The following is an 18,824-nucleotide window of genomic DNA, read 5'->3' on the forward strand; positions in this document are numbered from 1 at the left end:
AACATCTAACTTCTGGGTCCAATTCAAACTTTGGCCTCCACCAACACACACAAGCTGCCATAAAGACTGACTATTGTCTGTTAGACACTGGAGGGATTAATTCAAAACAATGCTACTGAAATGTTTAGGTTTTTTAGACAAATAACTTTGAACATTGTAAAAATTACAGCACTGACTATCCAGATCACCCCTTCAAAAACAGCCCGGTGGGAAAATTACATAATTGTGTTAATTATGGTGTGCAGTTGGTTTCTGCCTCAGTAAAGACTGAAAGTTCCCCTTCCTATCTTGAGGTCAGGAACATGCAATTATCTTGGTCATCTGTAGGGATGATTCTTCATTGTAGACATTAAATATTGAAGAAATCAGCTATCAAACTGCGACAGGCAAAAAATAAATACAGATAAACCCTAATAAAGTGAGGCTCCAGACCCACAGATATGGTCATTAAAGAAATCTAATATGATTGAGTAATTGGTTTTCTGTTGGTCTAATATTCAGTATCATTCAGTAGATATTCAGAGTGTTGAAGAGCACATTGACTTTGTATTTTTGAAGATCCCATATTTGCAATCAGGTATGGAATTAAATGTAGCAGATTTGTCTGCTAAACATTCATTCTGTGAACTTAACTCCAGCATAGTATGACAAAAATAGGTTTCAAGATTAGAAATGCTGTTTCTGCCAAATCCTTACTCTACCTGTTATGTAACTTAAAATTAGTAACATCAGAAAAACGTTGTATTTTCATAGGTGGCAGGAGTGAGCATTAGTCATCCTCAACATTTGTTGTGTTATGGTTTCAGAATGATGGAGACAGTTGGAGAACAACTGGAAACAGACTAGGATGTAGGCTCCACAGGATGTTTTTCCCTTGGTGACTATCATGTTTTTCTCAATTGTTGTGCAGATTTTTAGGCATTCTGTTATGAGAAATGGTTTGAAAAGAGCTCACGTGTCTGCCCCAAATGTTTACGGCATCTGGCTCCGCCCCTGCATTCACTGTGTTGTAAAACTAAAACATAAAGGCATTGAACCTCAAATGTTTGTGGTCAAAAAAATATATGGAATTGATTTTAAAGTTGTTCATCCTGTAGGAACCACCCATGTGTTCATACAGGAATATTTATTTTTAAAACAATAAAGATACATGACTGCAACTGTTAGTACATTATTATTATTATTATTATTATTATTATTATCATTGCTTGTAATAGTAGTAACAATACAATGATATTTCACCAGTAATCTTTGTGGTTTTATACGTCATATTAACTTTCATCCCATATTTTCTTTTATTGAAATTATCAGTTTTAAATCACTTAAGTTTTTTCCCTGAAGTGTAATATTTTAAGTCTAGTGTAGTATTCATGTGAACATATTAAATGAGATGTAAAAGTGGTACGGTACACGCACGGATCGTGTCGCCGTGTGGCCCCAATCAGTCTTCACAGTGTGCGCGGCGTTGCCCCTGGTGACGCGTCTCTATCCCGTGTAGTCCCGCCCACACCTCCCATTCCCGGACTGTGATTGGCTGTTAGGAGCTACCCTGCGCCTATCACTGGCCAGGCTAGCTTTCTGTCAGTTAGCTGGGTATATTTAGCTGATTGCATTATCGGATCAGATTTAACCTGCAGTCCAACAATACAGAGTTAAGCACACATAGTTTATGCTGTTTTCAGGCGAACATTAGCCGGCACAGTGGTTAGCTAACTGAAGCTAACACCAGCAGCAGCTCTGTGGTTTCAGGGGATCCTGGATTTTCAGTAAGGAACGAAAACAGACGATTTCAGAAATGTCTTCAGACGAAGACAGGGCCAAGGAAATTTTGAAGGGCTTCAAACTGTATCCTTTCTGCTGCTGCTCTGCGAAGGTTAGACACGTAGCAGTATGCGTAATGTCTTTCCTGTTAATTACAAATATAAAGCGTTATCTAACGCTAACAAAATGGTAACGTTAGTAACATCTCGTGACTGGTGGTAGAGTAAGCTGCTAGCTGCTGGGGCTAACCTGTGACTGTCACCTCTCGTTTCATAACGCCAGCTACACAGCCGATATTTGTTTTAATATGATGTGACAAAATGTAAATGTTGTAGTTAAGAAGCAGCTAGTTCACGTCTGAATGACGGCCCGCCAGCTAAAGTGAGTGGCCTTGAGCTGTGGCTAATAGCCCGGCTAACTGCTCAGTGCGCTGTACCGTTAAATGCCCTGAACACTGAAGCAGAGGTGACATGCGATGGAGACGGTGTTCAGCCTGGCGCAGGGGATGGATACTGATAGAGCTTTGTCAAACTTTCACTGACTAACTCACTAGTAACTTAAGCTCTTAGCTGAAATGTTGCTGGCGTCAAATATATAGATTGTTTGCGGCATGATAGCTAACATTAGACAGGACTATGGGAAGTTGTCAAACCCAGGTGGGTCCCTGACATGTATGGAAGTGATGCTGAACTTCAGTACCACTCAGTCCATTTCAAGCATGAAGCTGCACTGTTTATAGTCATACCACTTTATTTTGAATGTATTATCCCTTTCCCCAAAAGCCACTTGTACTTAATATTACTTACTACAATTTCACAACAGTGTTGTAAGACCTTGAATGTGTCACAGTTGTCTTACTGATGTGTGCTGATGGAGCATCAGACTGGAGCCAGTTTGAGCAGAGTCACTTGTTTCAAGACTTTGAAAACAAGGGCAATAGGCACTTTTTAATACATTTAAGCATGTGCCTTTTTTGTAGACTATATTGAGGAGATGCAAAGAGAAAACATGGGAAGAAACAAAGTGGGGTATGACCTATAACAAAGGTCCTGGCTGGAATCAAGCCTGAGGTGTTGTATTTACAGGCTATTGTTTGTGTCCAGGGCGCTCTGGCACTTGTATTTACTATGCTGTTTATTGCTGATATTCTTCCCCTTTACTGTTTTTATTATTGTAGTACAAGACATGGTTGTAGTACCTTGTCTTTTGTCTGGTTGTGTTTGACTCACAATTCCTTGTGTATGCTAAGATCATCTCCAGCAGGGGTGTCAAACTCATTTTAGCTCACTCAGCTCACAGGCTGCATACAATCCGATTTGATTGCAGGTGGGCAGGACCAGTAAAACCATTGCATAATGTCCTATAAATAATAAACACCTCCAAATTTTTCCTTTTTTTTGTTTGAAGAAGTACATTTTTAAAAGCGCTAATCCATTTACATAACAGATGACAAACAGCCTGTGGTGTCTACTTGCTGTCATTACATGAGCATTTTTCTATACAACATCACCACACCAAACTAAACTGAACGAAAATAACTGTATTCTGGTCGGGGTGGAAAAGCCCCTGAAGAAGCATTTTACATGAACAAAGCCACTCAGTGTTTAACTTGCTCCTGAAACTTACCCTTCACAAGTGCATCCCTATTAGGTGTGCAATGTTATCCAGTGGGCTGGATTGTACCCTTTTGCAGGCCAGTTCTGGCCCCCGGGCTGTATGTTTGACAACCCTGATCTGCAGTATACCTAAATTGTGTATGCACTTAAACTTTGTCCAACAATTTTATTCTCTGTTCAAGATAAGTGAGTGTTTCTTTGTTTCATTCAGAAGCACACACAGAAATGTGTTGTGTTGTTATAAAATTATAGATTTACTTTTCAAAGGTTGTTCATTTGTCAGATCAGATGATATGAACAAACATGTATTCTCACAGTGTTAGTCATGAGTTTCCAAACACAAGCTGCCAGCTCAATAGCAGCTACTCAGCTAAAATTTGAATGAATAAATAAAAGATGTAGGCCGATGCCACTTTTTGGGCAACTTATTTCTTACTTAGTCATCAGTATATTTTTTGTGAGGTGTGAGGGAGTGACTGGGCCTTTCCTCTCTCTCTGCAAAAAAATGAGGTGCATGCAACCCAAAACATAACAGCAGAATTTACTGCCAAGATTTCCTAAATTAAGTTTGGAGCAACAAATTCTCTCAGTGGTGTTTAGTGTATACTGTCAGAGTTAGCAGCAGAATCCTACCTGTCAGTGAATCAATGGCCTTGAGAACCTAGGTTCCACACCTTGAACACATTTCAGCCAAAATTATACTTTTCACATCATGGATCCACAAAGGGTCTGCGTGACATATGTTTTGATCATCTGTCCAAGTCCAAAGTTTATGAATATGCAAACCATATGTGGTGACAAACATGATCATGTTAGCGTGTGCAGACACCTAATGTAGTATAAACAGAAGCATGTCCGCATCCGTTTTGGAGTATTTAAGCTGATCCACATGAGCTGAACAGAAAAGCAGGACAATGATACAGAATGTAGGCTGACCTTCATCACTCCATAACATTGTATTTTACATCAGTCAAGGTTTCAGTCCACTGCATAAACTAGAACCTTTGCTGGAAAATATAATGCCAAGGCAAAAAGCATTTGAAAGAGCGCGGCTCATCCACAACATTCTTTGAAGTAACTATAGTCTGTTAAAAGTTAGTTTGTTGTGTTAGGAATGATTGTATGGAGGCCCATTAATTTGTGTACCACAGTAAATCCCAGGTTAAAACTTTCTAAGTGGTTTTTTTTTTTTTTTTTTTTTCAACAAAAGCAAACTGTAGCTTTGTCTTTAGGAGGTTAGTGTGTGTGTGTGTGTGTGTGTGTGTGTGTGTGTGTGTGGAGTCAACATGGCAAATCGATGCTCTCCATATTACTGACCGGACTGTGTCTTCATGTGACGATGTAGGACCGAATTAGCTCCAGTAATACCTTCTAGAATAAGCAGCAGAGCACTGCAGCATGCTATGCTTTACTGCAGCACAGACCTAATGCTCTCCAGCTATACAACTTAACTTAGTTTAGTTATTTCAATGTATAGGTAAGGTGTCCCCCTTATTATATAACACCTATCCCAGTCTCTAGAGAGGAAGGAGGTGTGACTTTGTGCATGTTTCCAAGGAAGATCAGGCCTCTTGCAGTGTGGTAATGCCTAAATCCATGATTTAGTGGAGCAGGGATTTACTACCTTCTGTCCGTAGTGCTCTGTCAAAGCCAACGCAGAGACCAAACAGCATATCATTTTCGTTCTTTTCTAGACTGTAAAGGCAACATTGCTGCCATACCAAAATCCTTATGAAGAGCATGAATAGGAATACAAAAAACAGCAAAGGTAGCAGACCATTTAGCTGTGAAAATCTCTGACTTTGTTGGTTAGCATTTCTCAACAGCAGAGCATAAACTAAGATGCCCACACAAGCAGTCGCACCTGTCGTAGTCGGTTATTAGTCGTCTCACATATTCAAACCAAAAGATGGACAGAATTTATTGTCATTTTGAGATTGTTATAAAAAGATATGCACATCCAAAAGTTTTCAAAACAAGAAATATCACACATCTGCACACTGTTCTTTTCCTCTCACAAATATTTTTCATTTATTGCAACAGTGAACAGACTTGTATTCTGTGCTCCAGATTTACTTATACCAATCAAAGGGCTGCTGATGAACCTTAACATAGTTTGAAGCAAAGTTTTCCCCTATTAGCACGTCGCTTTTTTTTTTTTAAAAAAAAAAGGATGAATCAGAATGCAAGAGTTGAACCATAGGATACCAGTCTGACTTTGCCATTCCCATTGGGTCAGACTAAGATATTGGTAGTTTTATGTTTGTGTTTTATACTGTATATATTGTGTTGTATACAGACTTCACCCGCTGCCTGCTCCAAGAGGCAGGTTCACTAAGTTTCTGTCTAACATTTGCACAATAAGAGAGACAGAAATTACAGCCAAACACAGGTCAGAAGGGGAGAAAGCAGGTCTCTGATGAGGGGAGGCAGAAATGCATTTTTTATATAGTTCTCTCAAGAGCAAGATCTGATTGTCTAAGAAACGTAGACTGCCTGTCAGCTGAGCAGCATCTGAATTCTCGATAAATACATACGACTCAAAAACATGTTGTGTCAGCAGAGCATATGACTCCAGTCTTTAGCAAACAACATGTAACTTCAGTATGACCTCTTTCCCAGTTTCCAGATAAGCAGAGTGCACAGTAATGATGTGCACAGTTGTGATGATGATGCCCTGTAAAACTTCCTGGTGAAACAGGTCCCTTATCTGGCTCTGAACTCCACACTCTGATTTACTGGTTAGTTTTTTGTTGTTGCACCCTAACAGGAGATAAAATAATAATGACCCATCACATACCTCTAAAGGTGATGCCTTTGGACAGGTGGATACTGTGTGTGTCTGTGTAGTGTGGCAGCGCTGGGCTCAGTTTGCTCTATAGTAGGTATGCTTTATTGTTATTTGTATAGCGGCATAAAACACCCTTTTCTACAGTATTGAAATGGTTGATGTTTGAAAACCAAAAGTAAAAAGCCTTGAAATAATTAGACGATTATATTCCAAAGTTGCTGTAGTTATACTTATGTTCATAGACTGAGTGTTGCTGAGTTGTTCAATTATGAATTGACTGAAGTGCAAGCCTATATCTGTTCAGTAGGAGTGTGTTGGGGCTGTTGTTGCAGAGGTTGGGGTTAGGAAGCTGCCTATACTTGAACCATTAACATGTCTTTAAAAATAAATGCAGACTAAACAGTGACAGCAGCTTTTCACTGGGGGCTCATTAACGTGTGTATGTGTGTCTGTGTGTGTCTGTGTGTGCATGTGCTGACAGATTTGTGCTGGCACCCTCGTGATTTACATACACACACAACTTGCAGCCAGCCCTGCGGGAGGCTAAGGTACGTTCTCGAATGATGTTGTTTGAGGTAAAATCAATCGCTGTACGAGAGTTTCTTTAGTTTGTGAGGAAGTGATTTAAGAGGGATTGAAGGAAAAGGACAGTTATTAGCATAAGCTGGTGATGTCCTTTCCTTCTTTCAATGGCGTCACAGCCATTATTGACAACCTGCTAAAATGATGCATGTGCTGTCTTTTGTTGACAGTGATGTATTAAAAAATGAGAGTGGTGCGACCTGACCTGGTGGGAGGGTGAGAGTGACATTGCTGTGTGGCCTGGATTCTTCTGGAAGGTGTGGAGGATGATGAGTTTGATGTGGGAGGTTGGATTTAGTTAGACTTGAGAGGATTAGAGAGACCATTCAAGTCAGCACACTTTACTAGAAAGCCAGAGGAAGAGGTGGGGGATGGTGGAGGTGGTGGAGCTCTGCTGTCACTGGGATCTGGCCAGTGAAGTACAACACTAATAGACATGGATTGGAGATGTCATTCAGCACTTCGCTAATTACTAACTAATACATTATTTCAGAGTTTGCAGCTTCATGAATACTACTACAAGCAGAATTTGGTATTTGATAACATACACGTGAAGCTAATGGAGACAGTGATTTGAGATTGTCGTAACATTAGCTGAACTGCAAGAAATTTGACTGGAGTTGAGTATTTTAGGGGTTTTGGGAATCAAGATTTTGTTTATTGAATCCTAGTTTAGCCTTTTATTATTGAGGAAAATATAACATAAATGATGTTTAATATCACCATTATGATCCATGGCTCCGGGCTGTTTCAGATTTTTGGGACTTTTATACCTGCCCCACTCTGTGAAGGCTTTCTGAAAACATTTTAATAAATGCATTTCATTAAAGACATAAAAGGTCTTTATTGTTTCAGATAAAATGAAAGCAAGACATTTTAGAGATGTATTGAAGTAAGACTAGATTTTTTTTTTCTGTCAATACTGCAGATGGAAGAAAAACTAAATCTTGTAAAAAGTAAGACAGATGCATCAAAATGAAATAAAAAAAAATCTGGAGCCTAATTCTTCTTCTTATTATTATTCTTCTTATTATTATTATTGGTGAAGATGCTGTTCAGCATTGCAGTGGCATTGCAGACATAGGCTTCCTTTCAGTATTGGAGAGGGACACATGAAACGGGGAGTTTGGGGGGTCACCGCTAGAAAAGTTTGAGCATCAGATGCTTCATTTTCTGCACTCTGGTGATTTTTCATGCACCAATTTGCATCAGTTTATAGTGTAAATGTCTTTACTGCAATTTTAATTACTAAAAGTCCCACTATTTTCTAAATATTGCTGGGGACATGTCCCTGCACCCCACCCTACCTTCCTAAATCGATGCATAGTGACACAAACCTTTCTTTCAACATATCCTGTGTCCTCCCCTGAATCTTTTTAAAATGTCCACTACAACATCCAGACCAACAGGATGTATGGCTTTCAACAACTTAGTAATATAAGTTTAAGAAGAGTCCCTGAATGCAACAAAGAGTCCTTTCAGGACACTGTGTGTTTTAGTAATCTGCATCTATGTTCTCCTCACTGGTGTAACAGTATGCTAACATGGCAGCTTTAAAAGCTGTGTGTTGTGAAGTAGTTGGGATGGAGGGCTTCACAGATGGTGTGGAGTCAAGTGTGTGTGACACTAAGTAGTGTTCGTGTGTGACAGGATGCTGAGTGGAAAATCAGTGCTGGTGGTGAAGATGGTCCTTTAATAGCGTTGGGCTGATGGATGATGCCTTCGCTGATGGCTGAAGGTCATTGATTTAAAAGCTTTTTTATCGACTGAGTTTGTCACCGCAATCGTGAGGATTTGCCATCAGTACTGATCAATATCGGTTCACCTCCTGATTTGGCCACACAGAGGATAAAGTCCTTTACTCGACTCTTTAATACAGCAGCTGCATCCCTGCTTGGTGTAAAGTACATTAATCACTTTGAGGCAGATTTCTGATGGATGCAGATGCATTTATCCCCCTTCTGACTGCTGCTGAAATGATTGTGGAGACGCTGTAACATGCAGTGGCTCTGTGATTGACGGCTGTATTGTGTTTATAGTGAATGTGGGGGTCAGGAACAGCTGACCAGCTGACAGACTGATGGGACAGCTAACAGCCAGCATCATTGAAACAAAGGCTTCTTCAGCTTCCTCTCTCCCAGTCACACACTGTTGTCCCTAGGTTACTGAGAATCCAGACATATTTCCTTCCATTCATCTTTGGCTGAATAGAGGTTTCTAAAGAATAATATGATATTTGCTGGAAGTTTGGGGCCACTGGGCCTAATTTCCCAATATCTTTATAACTTTTTCTTAAATTTGTTCTTGAGAAAGACCTGTATTAAAGTCTATGTCAGGTTCATGACATGTTCTTAAACAGCAGAACTGTTTGTCCCTGTGTTCTTATAATGATGAATCCCCTTGTCTTTGTAAGATCATGTCACTTGATCCAAAATAGCATTGGTAAACACAGATTGATCCATGTAGATAGATCTACATGGTCCTAGTAGATGCATTCCCTCCTCAGGGCAAGATCTGCAACATCTTTCAGCAGCAGTAAATACGCTATTGTGCCAGTAGACTTAGGTCACAGAAACAGGCCTACCTTGCGTTTAAATATAGCATGATCAATCACCAATCATTGGATGGCATGGTCCCCAATTAACTTAATGGCTGGTTGTGTCGAGGCTCAGTGCAGAGAGAGAGAGACAGTTGATTTAATGCAACCACATTAGAGCGTTTTGGAGCATGAACTTCCCATTTGAGGTCCTGCTGCCACCATGTTTGACGGCTGTTTTTTGTGGGGTTTTTTTTAGTGTTTACAGTGCATCTGTGATTTTGTGGTTAATAACCGAATAGTTACTCAGTCAGAGGTCCAGTAAAAGGCATCCGTATTAGATACATGTCAGCAGATGATGAGCTGTTTGCCGGTGGTCTGTGCAGATGGCCAGATAGGAAGTTCAACTGTCATCAGTGACTGAATGTATGTTTCAACCCAGGCCTGTAGTGCTCAAAATGAGCTCCATAAATTACCTGTTTACTTGAGCTGTTATGTCAGGATTGGTGGGGGTAGACGGTGACTTTTGATAGCTGAAGGGAAACCATACACTTGTTTTACTCATGAACCTACAAGCTAACTGACCTTATTTGCTAAAATTTGCCAATAACCATCAGCTGATGAGTATCAGTGAACTGATGAGCCTCCTCACACGGCAACATGACAGTATGCTGTCATGTTGATGTGTCAATGATTGACTTTGTTTGACATGTAAATGGTGTCAGTTGTGTTACTGATCTATCTTAGTTAGCTTCAAAACAGACACTGATAACTTTTCATAGTGCAGTAAGAAATATAGAATTCCTGTTGTGGAAAAATTAGGGGCTGTTTATATGTTTTGCCTAGCAGATATCAATGTATTGTAGTTGACTGTCCTGCAAATGTCTGCAAATAGTATAGGCTCACTTGTATAGTTGCGCCACTGTTACCATAGGCAGCTCATTGTGAATGAACCTATTGTCTATAATTTCCCTGTTAACCTGAACACCCGTCTGCTTACTCTGCTTACTTCTTCCATCTGAATCAATGTGATCTGATTATTAAAACTCACCTACAGTCCTCTGTACCAGGCAGCTATGTGTTTATCCAGTCTATGCTTAGTCCATGCTTCCCCCAAACAGCCCTACGTATCCCTTTTTTAAGGGTCAATATCTGAATAGAACCATTCTATAGAAGTAATAAAAGCTGCTTTCCTGATTGGAAATATTACATTTGTTTCTACTAAATTAAAATGATACTGTAGGTTGATAACACAAGTGGTAATAGAGGTTGAAAGACAGTTTCAATTGCGTTGAAGACATTTAAAATATTTCACGGATACTTGAGGTCACTTCATTTAGTCTGTCCTTTTGTTTGGTTGTTGTCACTTAACCCTTTCCTGCCAGAAACTGGATGAATCTTCGAGATGCAGAGACGGGCAAAGTGCTGTGGCAGGGAACCGAGGACCTCTCCGTACCAGGAGTAGAACATGAAGGTACAATACACACACATACAAATATGTATCGTGGCACAACATGTTTTTTGGGGCTTTTTATGTCAGTCAGTTGGCTTGGTTGGCAGCATTCTCGAACAGTCTACGAATAATTTTTGGTCAACATGACAAGACAGCGTGCACCTAATGAAAGCAACCAAAATGGATATTGTATCCAACGCATCACAGTGTACTGTACAGCTGAAATTAGTATGGTTAACTCAAGTAATTTATATAACCCCAAAATGTAATGAGAATAATAACTATGGTTTTAACACAGTTTTCACAGTGTGTATGTACTCAAATGCAAATACGCAAAAGGATAAAAGAGTTCACAGAGGATACACTGAGGGCATGTACATGGTTGTACAATGCAGTTGACTCTTTTAGGGCATGCACATGCTTCGGATTAGATATTCGGGTTAAACTGGATTAGTCCGGCTGCTTCCTCTAGCGTTGACCTTTAGACTTCATTACAAAGATGTGTAATGTACCATCTAATACTGGGCTCCATATCTGGGTACCATAACTGGGTGCAATCCTGACTGACTGTAACTATGAACATTAGACTCTTAATGTACATCAGCACTTTATCATCAGTGAAATTGTTGATGGAAGTAATCATGCTCATAGATTAACAAAATTATCTGATGTACAAGTAGTGTTCAAAAACAAGATTACATGAATTGTTGATGTATTTTTAATGAAGCAAGTAATGCTCTTTTTTATGGACTTGAAGCATTTGTTCAGGGTTTAAGTAGGGCTAGCAATGATACAGTCACCGGCTTCTTATACACTTGCTATTATGCACATTTTGCAGCCGAACAAGTTGCAGGTCTTGAATCGATAGCTCTTCTCTCAGTTAATTCTAGTTTCTCATTGTCTCCCCAGCTCGCGTCCCGAAGAAGATCTTGAAGTGTAAAGCAGTGTCCAGAGAACTGAACTTTTCCTCCTCAGAGAAACTGGAGAAGTTCAGGCTGGAGCAGAAAGTTTTCTTCAAAGGACAGTGTCTAGAAGGTAATCTGAACTGCTTAAAGGCACAGGAACTAGAACGTTATTCAATTAAAGGTACCCTGTGAGCTTTGACCACTCGTGGCACTATGGATCCCAACAGTTTTACACTATTCCACTGATCCCTTTGAGCCTTTCCCAAACAATCCCCTACACCCTCTCCTTACCCACTTCCACTCCGATTCTGTATTCACGCAGAGGATCAAGGATATTAAATGCCATCCCAAACCAACTAGTGGGGAGTGGAAGTGGGATGCCGACTTACTGACCATGTACAATGCTCTATTGTGTTTGTCATGGAGGACGCGCCGTACAAAAGTTCCATGCAACTACCCTTTAAGACATAAACAGTTACAAACTTAGATGGAGTGTGAGTGAAGAGGGCTCGGTTTGGGAAAGGCCCTATGTGTCAGCCCTGTGAGTGATTGACGACCTGTCCAGGTGTTCCCTCTTTCGCCCTAGTGATCCTCTAAAGAATATTCTAACGATGAGCATCTGATGAGCCTTGGTCCACTTCCTGCCACAGTCATAATCTACAGTGTAAAGAAACTAATTTTTGCATTGTTACGTAGCCAGACAGTCATTGAAAAGAATGTGTGCACTCTTAGTTTGAAGTCTGTGCTTTCAATTGAATATTTAGACGTATATAAAAAGTGATCCCTGGAAATTAATGCATCCCCAAAGAATGGTGAAAAATCATCGTTCCATTGGAATCTACTGAAGGCCTTCTCTAAATCTAAAGACATGAGGACTTCAACATGCACAGATTGATGTTTAGTCCAAATCTGCACGTCTGAAATATTGTTAGATCAAGGGTTAATTCATGGACTGACGCTCCTACATCCACATTAAGCAGGAAGTTCTACGAGGCGATGTCTTCTGAGATATGTCATGCATTTTTACGTCTTCACCACTAAATTCAGCAGCATATAGAGGGCTGTGTTTAAAAAAATGGCAAACTAGTATCAACACCAGTACCCTTAAAGAGATACCAATACCAAGAGAGTACTTCATTTGATACTTTTTTTGTCTGCTTCATTTAATACCCATCACATGAGTGGAAGCATTTGGTTGCGTAAAATCCCACCAGATGCCACAGACGTATAGTATAACTAAACTTTCAAACGTTTTAGTGCCATCTAAGCACACTGAACTGCCAACTCCTTCAAATATGCTGAGCTCGACATCACGGCAAAACAGACTATATGGGTTGTAGCTGCTGCAGTAGTGGGCCAATCACAAGTCGCATTAAGTGAGAAAAAAAAGTAAGTTGATTGGCTCCAAGCAAAACTATAGGTGCAGATTTCAGGGGGGGAGGCAGGGGACACTTTCCTTTAAATATTTAGAACATGTACATTTGTCCCCCACCTAAAAAAACATGAAAGCAGACTTTTAGTTTTTACAAAATAAAATATTGACGTAAATGAATGCAGAAAAGGCTCAAATTGGTGAATACAAATTTACCAGAATGCAGGGAATTAAGCATTTGATGCTTAAATTTTTCTGGCAGAGGATCCCCAAACCCCTTGTTTCATATGTGTCCCTGCCAATGATGAAATGAAACGTACACTGTTGAGCAAAACCACACAAATAGTCTTATTTTTTATGGATCTGGGGACAGAAAGGATCAAATGCAGGTATCGTTTGACTGGAGAAGTTTTGATACTACTTGGTACTGGATTATTTTGTTCGCTATCTTTAAGGTATACAGATACAGAACCGATACCCAGCTTGCGCATATTAGAGTCCGTAGGTTAAGACTGTGAAAATACTAATGGTTTAATAAAAGCAACCAAAATGTGCCTGTTCCCCTAAAATGTATCATAAGATACAGCAGTTATTTTATAAGACCCTCAGGTCTTCAACCTTCTGCCCCACCTCACTGTGAATGTGTTTAAGCATCATCTCTGATCCTTTCACAGACAGCTCAGTTAGCTGTTGTCACTTCCCTGTTACTGTGTGTGTGTGTGTGTGTGTGTGTGTGTGTGTATGTGTGTGGACTGCCGTCTCTGGGGCCCTGCTGTACAGAGGTGAGGTTACAGAGAGCCCCAGGGGATCACACACCAACACAACATGTTTATGTTGCAGGTTTCCAGGTCTGAAAATGTCTGTAGACTGTTACGGTACTTTAACATACAATTTAAACAGGATTCCTGATAATGATATATATGTTGTGAAGGAGGCAGCACTGAACTCTCTCTGTCTGTGTCTCCGTTCAGAATGGTTCTTTGAGTTTGGTTTTGTTATCCCCAACTCCACCAACACATGGCAGTCGCTGATAGAAGCAGCTCCAGAGTCCCAGATGATGCCAGCTAATGTTTTAACGTGAGTCTCCACTCGGATCATCTTTATTCATCATCTCTCTTTTTTATGTTTTATATCTGCTGACACATGCAGTAGACTTCTTCTGTATAACTCTATACAGTTGTGAGACTCTGAGCTACATCTAACCAACAAACAGTGATACAGAAAGCATACAAGGGTAAAAATGTGTACATAAATAATAAATAAGCTGTTTAGTGTAAACTTTTTGTACCAGTTTGCCACAATTTATCCTGATTTACATTGACCTGATATTGTGATAATTTATTGTGTCAATATTTGGAAGATAGTCAAACTTGTGCACATTTACAAGTAAGCAGGGATTGTTTTTTATCACAATGTTGGTCTTAGTTTAGTAGTTTTATCAATCTTTTCTGTCAGTTATGATAACATTGTATACACCAAGTTAATAGCTGAGATCTGGAAACACAGTGACATCACCACAGTGCGTGCTGACAGGTCAGATGCACAAACCCACAGTTTAGAGAAGAGAAAACAAAGGTGAACAGTGAAATTATCAGCCGCACGTCACAGTATACTGACGCCCTTCCTGCTTCAGCTTTGAGTTTCTGTTCTAGCTATGGTGTTTCTTTGTGTATAATGTGCAGCATTCCATAAACTGAAAGTAGTTTAGATCATCTGGACAAACAACCTGTCCGATCATTTGCCTGCTTGAGTTTCGTCTGTCAGATTTAGTTTAAGTGATATCACTGTGTTCTCAGATCTCTTTATTGACTTGATGAGAATAGTTTTATCATAACTGGCAGGAATGAAAACTACGGGATTTAAGAGTAAGCTCTCTATTTTTAAACCTGGACCCTTTTGCCCATGTTCTTGTGTCTAAGCAACAAATAGGAACAACAGCTTTTGAAATTGGTCCAGTATTGAGCAAGATGGCTGCCACGAAACAGGCTGCAGTGTAATCATTCGGGCATGTTTGTACCATCAATTGACATCCACCAAAAGAAAGAAATACAGAGAAATACCTTTTGGTTAAAGAGTTAGATCCTTTTTGTTTAACCAAAAACAACCCTGGAATTGCCATCCCCAAACCCACCAGACTCCATTTAAAGAAGTATTTCACTGCTGAAAAGATGGCCTTTTAATAAAACTATGTCAATGTCAATGGATGCCAATGGAGTGGAAAGACACAAATACTTTTGAAATTGGTGCTACAGAACCAGAGAAAACAGAAAAAAGGACACCTTTGCTAAAGAGGAAGAAAACTTACCACTACCAGAATGCACTACACCAGACCAATTAATGCTCCTGCTGGTGGGTGACATTATGCGAACATGCCCGTTTAAAACAATGGCGGCCAGCTGGTAAGAAACAGTCTTATATTACAGTTAAACAATAAGCTAAAACATGTTTCTGAAAACATTGGAGGTGAGAAATAGGCAACTCAGCAACAGAATCTTGGTTTGTATTTGATCAGCGCTGCCTAGTTTTACCGTTAGTTCTCCGTTATATGGCCTCTGTTTTTACTATGCAGGAGATGCCCACTTCCTGTTCACAAACGCTTGCTGTTACAGCTAAACACAGCACTAAAATATGTTTCTAAAAACAGTGTTGGGGAGAAATAGGCAGTACAGTAGCATAATCTTGATATATATTTGATCTGTACTGCATAGTTTTACTGTTTGAGTGGATTTTGGTGCAACTTTGACAGAGAGAGGGGCAGGTCTGTCTCTTGACCTGCTTCTATACTCTTTGTGTCCATGGTGGTGGCATTTATGGCGACAGTACAGCCTGTAGTTAAAGCAACAGCCTGAGAGCCAGCAAAACTCTGCCAGATGACGTGGTTTCGCCATGGGGCAAGCAGTGATATCTCCGCACTGATTAGATGATTAATGATAGTTCATTTACACATACTACCCACATTGTTATGATACAAAGCTGGTTGAAAATCGGTGAAGTATCCCTTTAAATAAACAGGAATTTTACCATTGTGAAACACACGTCATTCAAAGTCATTCAAACAAAATAAAACTCACAAAAAAGTCCTGTTCAAACAGTTACCAACTCTGGTTTTGTTGAAATAAACCCTTAATATACTTGGCCAGATGTGAAAATATGCTGGCTCTATACACACTAAAATGATTTTAAATGGAGTCTGTTTCTGTTTCTGGTTAAACAATAAGGATCTTATTTTTTAACAGAAAAGCTCTATCTCTTCAGAGATCCTCTCATAAACTAAACACGCCAGTGGCAAGAACAAGCACTTTTAGTGGACATAAATTGACAGTGCAAACATGCCTGGAGTGGATAACTGCAGCTTTTTTCACTGCTGCTAGTGGCAGCAGTCTCACTCAATACTGGACACATTCCAAAGAGTTTTGTTCCCACTTGTCACTTAGATACACACAATTGGGAGATAGGATCTAGGTTGAAAAATATTAACTGACCCTTAAGTCCTGTAGATTTTATTCCTGACAGTTATGGTAGCACTGTACTCATCAAATCCTTACCCTATTAGATGCATGTTGTTAGCAGCTGAAATGTTCCTTTAATTTTTTGTCGATTCTTGCCTTTACAACAGTACACATTCATGTATTCATGCTGATGTAATCTACAGTACATGTGGAATTCAGTGTATCAGTTAATGTTTCCATGTGTCTTTGTTTTCCAGTGGTAATGTGATCATAGAGACCAAGTTCTACGACGATGACCTCCATGTCAGTACCTCCAGGGTACGACTTTTCTACGTCTGACCTCTGACCCCTGACTCTACCTTCCAAAATGCTGATGTCCTGCCAAGGTCTAAAATTTACCAAGGTTAGCTACAATTCGCAGCAGTAAACAGCTCATTGCTGACTTGGGATCAGCACATTTGGATGAAACCCAGCTGTGGTCCCACAGTCAGTGAAGTGAGCTTTGTGTTTGGTTGTTCTCTTGTTTTATGTCGACCCAAAAACTTCTTCTAGGCCTTGGGAGGAGAGGGGAGAGGAGGAGAGAGCACTCTGCTGTTTCCTCCGTTCCAAGATCATCTCTCTCTGCATTTCCCCCTTCCAGACTGTTCCACTGTAAATACATTATCACTGATCTCCAGTCAGCCATGGAGCCACAATGAAATGACACAGTTTGTGCTTTTTTAAAATTCTGCCCTCTCTCACTCCAAGGTTACATTTACTCAGGAACAGAACATCAGACGTGTAACCTGTCTGATGTGATCTTCTCCTTTCTGTTTGGAAACACTGCTGTCCATGTGTCGTCAGTGTCGAGGGAAGAAGCTCAGCGTCTCTCCGGAGCTACGCTCAAGAGATCCTCATCATAAAACACTAGATAATATTTCCTCTAGCTGTGTCCCACTCCAGAGGTTGCCTCATGTGAAGTCCACATTTCCTGACAGAGAATGTTATCATGTGTAAAGGAGGGTGTCCCATTTTAAATTCCGAATTAAATACAGCCTCTTTTAAACATCTGATGCATTGTTTGTTGACCTCAGTATCCCAAAATCCTTTGCACTGGTCAATTTTTGTCTTGTAAAGTCGGAAACTTGTTAAATTATCAGAGAAATGGAAGTACTACAGATATATTGGGACTAACAACAACTCTGAAATGTCTACTTTTACGAGCTGACGAGGACTGCCTGAATGCATTGTTAACGGTGGTCTCTGTGAGGCCAAGTATTGGAACTTGTGATGTAGCTCTGGTCCTCTGTAGGCAGCCTCTGAAGTGGGACACACCTTCTACCAACCAAACCTTTCCTGTTTCCTGACTGCAGGACCAAGTGTAGAAGAGTTGTTTTTAGTGGGGTGTGATGGAGCAGTGGTTCTCAACCTTTCTCGTGTCAAGGACTTCTAGATTGGTACACATATTCACTGACGCATATTTGATATTTAATATTGTGCTTCAGGGACCTCTGTCTGAAAAGATTTTAGTAGTTTAGATAGAAAATAAACTATTCTTCACTTTTACGGGGACCCACTGGAACTCCCTTAAGGACCCCTGGGGGTCCCTACACCACTGGTTGAGAACCTCGGTGATGAAGGACCAAGCGCCTGTTTTTATTCCAGTCCACCACGAGAGCCGCTGGTTAATCTGGATTGCTTCTTGGGATGAAAAGCTGCACCCTGTTGTCAGGATGACACATTTGAAAAGCACTGTTTGAGGGACAATTATCAGCAGACAGGAGGGGTTTTATTACATCCAACCTACATGCTTGTACTTAAAATGAACTTTGAACTAAAACATCGTCAGGTGTAGACCAAGACCTGCATCATTTACTCTCAGTAGTTCACTTGTTTACAGTTTGATCCCAGTTAGACCCAGATGTTAACAGCTGTTTAATGCAGCTCTGCTTTGTACATTCTGGCTTCCCACCTAATTCACTGCGTGAATGTCATTGTTTGTTTTGGGGTTTGTTTTTTTTCTTAGCTGCTAACTGAGCTGTGTAAAATAGACTTGTGTTTTAATATGACAAGAGTTGTGGATTAAAGTCATCCAATGTTGTAATAACATTTTGTGTCTTTGGTCGTTATTGTGTTGCAAGGTTACATCATATGCACGTGTAGGTAGATCATGTTTGACTGATCAAAACCCTTGAACACTGTGACCTAAATAGCTTTGTTCTGAACACCTTTGGGAACACGGGGAACTGCTGGTCTGTCACATAACATTTGTTTTACGTAGCAGCAGCATGAAATTAGTTGAGCTAAGCTGCCATCTGCAGGAATTTAGACACTGGCACTGTAGTGCTGTTCGGGTTCAGCTGAATATTTTATTTGTACT

The 18,824-nt window shown here is 40.1% G+C and overlaps 1 protein-coding gene across 1 annotated transcript; it reads left to right on the plus strand.

The window, feature by feature from the left end:
• Positions 1-1,576: 1,576 nt before the first annotated feature.
• On the plus strand, positions 1,577-18,553 carry pde6d (phosphodiesterase 6D, cGMP-specific, rod, delta). The gene is made up of 5 exons (XM_049588787.1): positions 1,577-1,845; positions 10,672-10,760; positions 11,649-11,774; positions 13,988-14,093; positions 16,723-18,553. The coding sequence occupies exons 1-5, from the start codon at positions 1,796-1,798 to the stop codon at positions 16,802-16,804; spliced, it is 453 nt and encodes a 150-aa protein (XP_049444744.1). The 5' UTR covers positions 1,577-1,795; the 3' UTR covers positions 16,805-18,553.
• The last annotated feature ends 271 nt before the right edge of the window (positions 18,554-18,824 follow it).

This window comes from Epinephelus fuscoguttatus, linkage group LG10, assembly GCF_011397635.1.
Source record: "Epinephelus fuscoguttatus linkage group LG10, E.fuscoguttatus.final_Chr_v1".
NCBI classification, from domain to species: Eukaryota; Metazoa; Chordata; class Actinopteri; order Perciformes; family Serranidae; genus Epinephelus; species Epinephelus fuscoguttatus.

What these genes read in the sequence shown, in the direction of transcription:
- pde6d (XM_049588787.1), top strand. Translation starts at nt 1,796, where the DNA reads ATGTCTTCAGACGAAGACAGGGCCAAGGAAATTTTGAAGGGCTTCAAA. An exon ending in ATTTTGAAGGGCTTCAAACT is followed by an intron (nt 1,846 to 10,671) that starts GTATCCTTTCTG and finishes CTTTCCTGCCAG; the next exon opens with AAACTGGATGAATCTTCGAG. An exon ending in ACCAGGAGTAGAACATGAAG is followed by an intron (nt 10,761 to 11,648) that starts GTACAATACACA and finishes TTGTCTCCCCAG; the next exon opens with CTCGCGTCCCGAAGAAGATC.